The sequence below is a fragment of the Salvelinus sp. IW2-2015 genome, unplaced genomic scaffold (assembly GCF_002910315.2).
Source record: "Salvelinus sp. IW2-2015 unplaced genomic scaffold, ASM291031v2 Un_scaffold511, whole genome shotgun sequence".
NCBI classification, from domain to species: domain Eukaryota; kingdom Metazoa; phylum Chordata; class Actinopteri; order Salmoniformes; family Salmonidae; genus Salvelinus; species Salvelinus sp. IW2-2015.
The window spans coordinates 68605-77094 of NW_019942565.1; the positions used below are offsets into that span (position 1 = coordinate 68605).

The 8490-nt window shown below is 42.9% G+C and overlaps 1 protein-coding gene across 1 annotated transcript in view; it reads right to left on the reverse strand.

Annotated features, from left to right (window-relative positions):
* Positions 1-8490, reverse strand: part of LOC112068423 (neutral amino acid uniporter 4-like) — a gene marked incomplete at its 3' end in the record, with an annotated part of 88573 nt that overhangs the window by 30880 nt on the left and 49203 nt on the right. Inside the window, exon 12 of the mRNA XM_070438146.1 lies at positions 4698-4852. Coding sequence (XP_070294247.1) covers positions 4698-4852 — 155 coding nt within the window. The remainder of the gene's footprint in view (positions 1-4697; positions 4853-8490) is intronic.

Genomic DNA, 8490 nt, shown 5'->3' on the forward strand with positions numbered 1-8490 from the left:
GTTTTCATCAATATAGCCACGCAGCCCACTGAACATCTCCTATGGAATGTGTTTTTCATCAATATAGCCACGCAGCCCACTGACATCTCCTATGGAATGTGTTTTTCATCAATATAGCCACGCAGCCACTGAACATCTCCTATGGAATGTGTTTTTCATCAATATAGCCACGCAGCCCACTGAACATCTCCTATGGAATGTGTTTTTCATCAATATAGCCACGCAGCCCACTGAACATCTCCTATGGAATGTGTTTTTCATCAATATAGCCACGCAGCCACTGAACATCTCCTATGGAATGTGTTTTTCATATATAGCCACGCAGCCACACTGAACATCTCCTATGGAATGTGTTTTTCATCAATATAGCCACGCAGCACACTGAACATCTCCTATGGAATGTGTTTTTCATCAATATAGCCACGCAGCCCACTGAACATCTCCTATGGAATGTGTTTTCATCAATATAGCCATGCAGCCCACTGAACATCTCCTATGGAATGTGTTTTCATCAATATAGCCACGCAGCACACTGAACATCTCTTATGGAATGTGTTTTTCATCAATATAGCCACGCAGCACACTGAACATCTCCTATGGAATGTGTTTTTCATCAATATAGCCACGCAGCCCACTGAACATCTCCTATGGAATGTGTTTTTCATCAATATAGCCACGCAGCCCACTGAACATCTCCTATGGAATGTGTTTTTCATCAATATAGCCACGCAGCCCACTGAACATCTCTTATGGAATGTGTTTTTCATCAATATAGCCACGCAGCACACTGAACATCTCCTATGGAATGTGTTTTTCATCAATATAGCCACGCAGCACACTGAACATTCTCTATGGAATGTGTTTTTCATCAATATAGCCACGCAGCCCACTGAACATCTCCTATGGAATGTGTTTTTCATCAATATAGCCACGCAGCCCACTGAACATCTCTTATGGAATGTGTTTTTCATCAATATAGCCACGCAGCCCACTGAACATCTCCTATGGAATGTGTTTTTCATCAATATAGCCACGCAGCACACTGAACATCTCCTATGGAATGTGTTTTTCATCAATATAGCCACGCAGCCCACTGAACATCCCCTAAGCAGTTTCATGCTCGGGAATCGTGAGACAGAACAATTATGTCCAATCTCTTGAATGTGTTTTTCATCAATATAGCCACGCAGCACACTGAACATCTCCTATGGAATGTGTTTTTCATCAATATAGCCACGCAGCCCACTGAACATCCCCTAAGCAGTTTCATGCTCGGGAATCGTGAGACAGAACAATATGTCATCGTGAATAGCATACCCTGACATGTACAGTATAGCGAACAAAAGTCAATGCATGGGCATCTCGGCCCGCACAGCTAACACCCATTTGGAGAGCATGAGCTGAGGAGTTTGAGTTGTTCAGTACGAGTTTCCTCTTGATTGCTAGCAATAGCATGAATTATTTGTTTAACAGTGTTATATGACAAAGGTATTGATGTGAGTTGCTGTGCCTCTACCTCCCCACACATTGTTTTCACCATATCAATTGCTGCCGGTAATATCAAAATATCTGCAATAGTGTGTGGTTTCATAGCGTAGAGGGCCAAGCCATTCACCATGGGAATGATTCAAGTGCAACGGTCAACTGCGGCCTTTTCCCATTATCTACTGACGCTCTCTGGTTGAATTTTATCTTTTAGATTTGAACAATTTTAATTTAGATTTTTAAGGTTAAACACAATACAATGATTTTGAGATACAAAAAAAATATATTATAATACAGTGGTCACCAACCATTTCTGAGTCAAGATCACTTTCACAGTCAAAAAGCAAGCTGAGATCTACTGCTCAGATTTTACATTAACCTCACACAAATAGTTTTGTAGGAATGAGGTTAGGGCAGTAGGCCTAATACATTATCACAGCATATTGGCTATATGATTGGCCTGGCAATATTGTTAATCAGACCATATTATATTTCAAAACTCGAGCTTTGATAACAAAATAGATCAGTTGTGAGGCACTGTGGAGCATGAATTGAAATAATTCACTTTTTTATTTTACTGTACTGATGGTACCTGCATCTGATGGTCAACGAGGTCAAATCACGACGTCAATGATCTTCAGGTCAAAAAGTCAGAGCTCTAGAAAGATGCCTGAGTTTACGACTTGGAATTCCGAGTTGGATGACCATTCAAAACAATTTTGATATTGCCTATAGGGCACAAAATTGCTGGGACCCTGGCTGGCAAGTGAGTTGTGTAACATACACCTAAAATGATATTGCGGGACCACGGTTGGGTCCGGGACAAGTTCTTGCAGTAGCGGGTGGGAGTCAGACAGAAAGCCACCAGGAGTGGGCGGGGTGAGGTTGCCGGTGCGCAGACCCATAACGACAAAGCGAAAACAGGTTAAGACATTTTGGCAAATAAATTCTAAAAAAGAAATACCTTATTTACATAAGTATTCAGATTATTTGCTATGACCCTCAAAAATGATCTCAGGTGCATCCTATTTCATTGATTATCCTTGAAATGTTTCTACAACTTGATTGGAGTCCACCGGTGGTAAATTCAATTGATTGGACCTGATATGGAAAGCCACACACCTGTCTATATCAGGTTCCACAGTTGACAGTGCATGTCAGAGCAAAAACCAAGCCACGAGTTCAAAGAAATTGTCCATAGAGCTCCGAGAGGATTTTGTCGAGGCAAAGATCTGGTGAAGGTTACCAAAAAACGTTTGCAACATTGAAGGTCAACAAGAACACAGCGCAGCGGCCTCCATCATTCTTAAATGGAATAAGTTTGGAACCACCAAGACTCTTCCTAGAGCTGGCCGCCAGCCAAACTGAGCAATCGGGGGAGAAGGGCCTTGGTCAGGGAGGTGACCAAGATCCCAATGGTCACTCTGACAGAGCTCTAGAGTTCCTCTGTGGAGATGGGAGTACCTTCCAGAAGGACAACCATCTCTGCAGCACTCCACCAATCAGGCCATGATGGTAGAATGGCCAGACTGAAGCTACTCCTCAGTAAAAGGCACATGAAAGCCCTCTTGGAGTTTACAAAAAGGCACCTAAAGACTCTCAGACCATCAGAAACAAGATTATCTGGTCTGATGAAACCAAGATTCAACTCTTTGGACTGAATGTCAAGCATCACGTCTGTAAGAAACCTGGCACCATCCCTACGGTGAAGCTTGGTGGGTGCAGCATCATGCTATGGGGATGTTTTTCAGCGGCAGGGACTGGGAGACTAGTCAGGATCGAGGAAAAGATGAACGGAGCAAAGTACAGAGAGATCAGAGCGCTCAAAACCTCAAACTGGGGCAAAGGTTCATCTTCCAACAGGACAATGACCCTAAACACACAGCCAAGACAACGCAGGAGTGGCTTGGGGACAAGTCTCTGAATGTCCTTGAGTGGCCCAGCCAGAGCCTGGACTTGAACCCAAACGAATATCTCTGGGAAGACCTGAAAATAGCTGTGCAGCAACGCTCCCCATCCAACCTGACATAGCTTGAGAGGACCTGCAGAGAAGAATGGGAGAAACTCCCCAAATACAGGTGTGTCAAGCTTGTAGCGTCATACCCAAGAAGCCTCGAGGCTGTAATCACTGCCAAAGGTGCTTCAACAAAGTACTGCGTAAAGGGTCTGAAAACGTATGTAAATGTCATAATTAATATATTTTTTATAAATTAGCAAAAATGTCTAAAAACCTGTTTTTGCTTTGTCATTATGGGGTATTGTGTGTAGATTGCTGAGGGGGAAAAACTATAGAATCAATTTTAGAATAAGGCTGCAACCTAACAAAACATGGAAAAAGTCAAGGGGTCTGAATACTTTCAGAAGGCACTGTACATGCAGTCAACTTGTACAATACATTAGGAGATAAAGTAGATYGCGCTCTTCATTTCACCTATCACATTATTTACAATATTAATGCTTACCAGTAGTCCCCAGTCATGTGGTCTTTGTTTCCAAGCACACAACCAACGAGAGACCAGAGCCTTTAAAATGTTTGCCAACTAGATATCTCATAACTATTAACTGTCTAAAATGTGCTAAATGCTCTTCAGTTTGGCATTTGGTTTGCTAATTTAGTAGCTAGTTATCTAGCTAAGTGGTTAGCTTCTTCTAAAAACAATTTTCTTGGTAATAGAAGAGAACCCCCTCCTGAATCAAGATACTTGCTGTCCAATATAGGTTTGTGAGTGTAGAAAACTGTGAGTAACATATTTTGGGGGGGATGTCTATCCAGCAAATAGTTTGTCAGAGACTGCATAACATTTTCACATTGCGCTTGTTAGCATTTGCTATTGGATTCTACATGTAATTGTTAGCATTGCCAACCTTTGGATTACAGAGGTTCAGTGGGGTTTGAAAATAGCGCCCCACAAACACACAAATAAAAAGTATAACCCCACTTAATACCTTCACCATGTCAGCACCGCTCCATACTAGTGAAATGGCTGCCCTAACCTCTCTGTATTCTACAGCATCAGAGAAACCTTTTACTCGGAAGCAGAGCAGGTCAATTTGTTTATAGCTCTCTTTACAACGGGCTCATTTAAATGCCAGCCACCTATACCGCTTCCACTAACAGACACCGTGTCCCACAGCATTATGGAATTGGATTAGTTCTCGCTCTCCCCCCCAGTAAGCTTATACACCATGTTCCTGTTTATGATGGTGCTTACCATGCGTTATGAGGAAGGTTAAGGGTTTTKCTTCCTTTGACGTCGTCACCAAAGTGGAGGTAGCCCAGCGTTGCCAAGACAACGTAGAGGACGATGGTGATGCCCATCCCGATGTTTAGAGCCGCGGGGAATCTCTTCGGTTCCTTCATCTGGTTCTCCCCACACACACACAAATTGTCAGGAATGCTGTATAACAAAAGCAATAAAATACCAATCCATTACTATATTGAATAAAAGGTTGGAAACACTGCACCAAATAAACTAAGTATTGAGATCTGAAAAAGCCATGAAAAGATTAAAAGCATCAGTCTTCTATTGAATAAAAACACCTTGAAATAGAGAATGATAACAGAGCAGCTAGGAGGACTAGTCTCTGATATACTTTATACATGGTGACCTACGTTAGCACCAGACGTTTACCAAGCTCTCGGTTTTGGGAGAGATCAGACTTTTGCTGGGGATGAAGACAGTTGGATGCTGATGTTTGGCTAGTACCCTGTGGGGATATTGCATGTCGTGTGGCAGGGCACATTATCACTGCTAAGTACCACACACAGACTGAGGAATTGCTCTCCGCTCTCTGTCCCGAGGAACGCCTCTCGATCTGGGCAGAGGAATTAATGATCGCCATTCATCACCAAACCTCCACGTATAGGAACAGTGGTATAATGAGATCCCCAGACACTTGCACCTTTCTCTTTCTTTCATTCCCTCTCCCCTCCAGAAAATATGGATGCTTTCTAATTTGGCTAAACAACAGTTTCATTTATACAGGTTTAGACCTGGCTGGCAAAGTCACATACATATTCAATGAACAGATGTATTTTCCTTTCCCGTCTTCGCTTGTTCCTTAGTTTTTTATTTTCCTCTTCCCTTCTTGGTGGTGACTGATCAGTTCTTGACAGGGGCTTGTTACCTCTCCTCCTGATGCGACTGATGTCTTGTCTGACTGCTGTTTGACTTGGTGATTAATGACCTCGTCTGGCAGCGAAATGAAAAGAATTGCAGCACCAACAACAGACACAGAGGGATAGTGAACACTTCAACGACCTGGTCTCTGATGCACTGACTATGCATACAAAACACTATTAGACTGTAATGTATGAAAGCAGGCAGCCAACAGGAACATAGCTTTTTGTGTCAAAGTAAGTGGACACATCTAAATCACAATAAAACGTTGGAAAGGGCCTCTCCTGTTTGGCTACCTGTCCAAGAACCTTGCCTCACTCACAACAAAACGTCTAAAATACACTTTACTTTCGAACCACACAAACTCTGTAACAGGGCCAGCCAGCCAAGACTCCAACAGCGAGGGAGTTGCTTCAGAGCCAGACAAGTAACATGCCAAAACTCCAGGGATCTAAGAGACCAGACCAAAGCCACCGTGCCAGGAGCGCCTGCCTTCTTACCGCCACATCAAGCAGGGTGTGTGAGATGGCAGCATTGGGCTGAGAACAACAGGTGGTTCAGTTAACAAGCTAATAACACTGACCTCTTGGCCTGGGGCACAGCCCACTACTGAGAGAGGAGCAGACACATACAGAGATAGATGTGGACTGAGGAGAGAGGGAGGGATGGATGGATGGAGAGAGGGACAGAGAGAGAGAGACTGAGGGATGGAGACAGAGACAGAGAGAAAGGTGGGAAGACACCAAAGAAGTAAAGACAAGGATGCAAATGAGAAGCAGAAAGAGAAAAGAGAGAGACATCGAGAGAGAGACATCGAGAGAGAGAAATCGAGAGAGAGAGAAATCGAGAGAGAGAGAGAGAGAGAGAGAGAGAGAGAGAGAGAGAGAGAGAGAGAAATCGAGCGAGAGAGAAATCGAGAGAGTGAGAAAACAAGAAAGCGAGGCTGATGGAAAGAGAAAATTGAAGGAAGAACATTGAGACAAGGTCAGATATTGAAAGACAAAAGATTGAATGAGGAGACTAAACTATTTGAAGTTCATCAAAGTGATAAATTCATAATCATCATTAATCCCCCCAAATATGTGTTCTTGACCGTGAATATCAAAGTGAGAAGTAATTTATTTCTCAAGGTGTCCGTCCGACACAACGCTGGCTGAGGTTGAATCACGTTCATCAGCCCCCCTCTCCCCTTCGGTTAGACACGCTCGCTCGCCACTACCTTATCACTCGAGCGGATAATATGCAGTCACACATAATAACTCTAAAGAACAGCCTCTCTCTGCCTGCAGTCATTATGACAGTTGATATATCCAACTAATTTGTCCTCAATTAAAATGTTAATTGACAGCAATTTAGTATTAAGGCAATGAAGAGGGCAATATGGGATTGTCGGTGGAGAAGGGAGGCCTAGCCAGCTGTTACCTCTCAGACAATCGCCTACCGCCAACAGATCCTTGCAACAAATCATCTGGCAAGAGTAGCAGCTTTAAGCTAATCACCTGAGTCATTGTGTCGTCTTTCTCTCACCACAGCAACCCAACAGCCATTTTGTGTTCATGCCAAAACGGTTGAGAACTCAACTTACTACTGCTGACCTCTGGTTGCCCACAATCCCCTTGTAATGAGAGAAGAGGTCAAACGTCCATGCTACCAATGAGACACGAACATGATCACTTTACATCCTATTACAGCTGTATGATATTACATCACCCTGAACATCCTGTTACAGCTGTATGATATTACATCACCCTGAACATCCTATTACAGCTGTATGATATTACATCACCCTGAACATCCTGTTACAGCTGTATGATATTACATCACCCTGAACATCCTATTACAGCTGTATGATATTACATCACCCTGAACATCCTGTTACAGCTGTATGATATTACATCACCCTGAACATCCTATTACAGCTGTATGATATTACATCACCCTGAACATCCTGTTACAGCTGTATGATATTACATCACCCTGAACATCCTATTACAGCTGTATGATATTACATCACCCTGAACATCCTATTACAGCTGTATGATAKTACATCACCCTGAACATCCTATTACAGCTGTATGATATTACATCACCCTGAACATCCTATTACAGCTGTATGATATTACATCACCCTAAGCAGATTCATTCTACTACTAAGTCTTGGGCCAGAGTAAAGCGCCAGACCTGCCAAGTCAGCCCACTATAGCCCTGTGTGTGTGTGTGCGCCCACACAATGAGGCTGTGGATCTGTTCATACACCACTCTGGACAGAGGCAGAGTGGGAAAAGAGTGTGACAGAGACAAAGTGTGTGGGTGTAAATTGGGAGAGGTGTGGGTGTAAATGGGAATTCCATGAATGTTTGTTTTTTATGCATACATGTCAAAATGAGCTTGGGATGTCCTTGTGTACATATGTCATGTCCATGAATATCACTGAACAGACAGTGTGTGTCCATGAATATCACTGAATAGACAGTGTGTGTCCATGAATATACTGAATCAGACAGTGTGTGTTTCATGAATATCACTGAACAGACAGTGTGTGTCCATGAATATCACTGAACAGACAGTGTGTGTCCATGAATATCACTGAACAGACGTGTGTGTCCTGAATATCACTGAACAGACGTGTGTGTCCATGAATATCACTGAATAGACAGTGTGTGTCCATGAATATCACTGAACAGACAGTGTGTGTCCATGAATATACTGAATAGACAGTGTGTGTCCATGAGTATCACTGAACAGACAGTGTGTGTCCATGAAATCACTGAACAGACAGTGTGTGTCCATGAATATCACTGAAACAGACAGTGTGTGTCCATGAATATCACTGAACAGACAGTGTGTCCATGAATATTCTGAACAGACAGTGTGTTTCCATGAA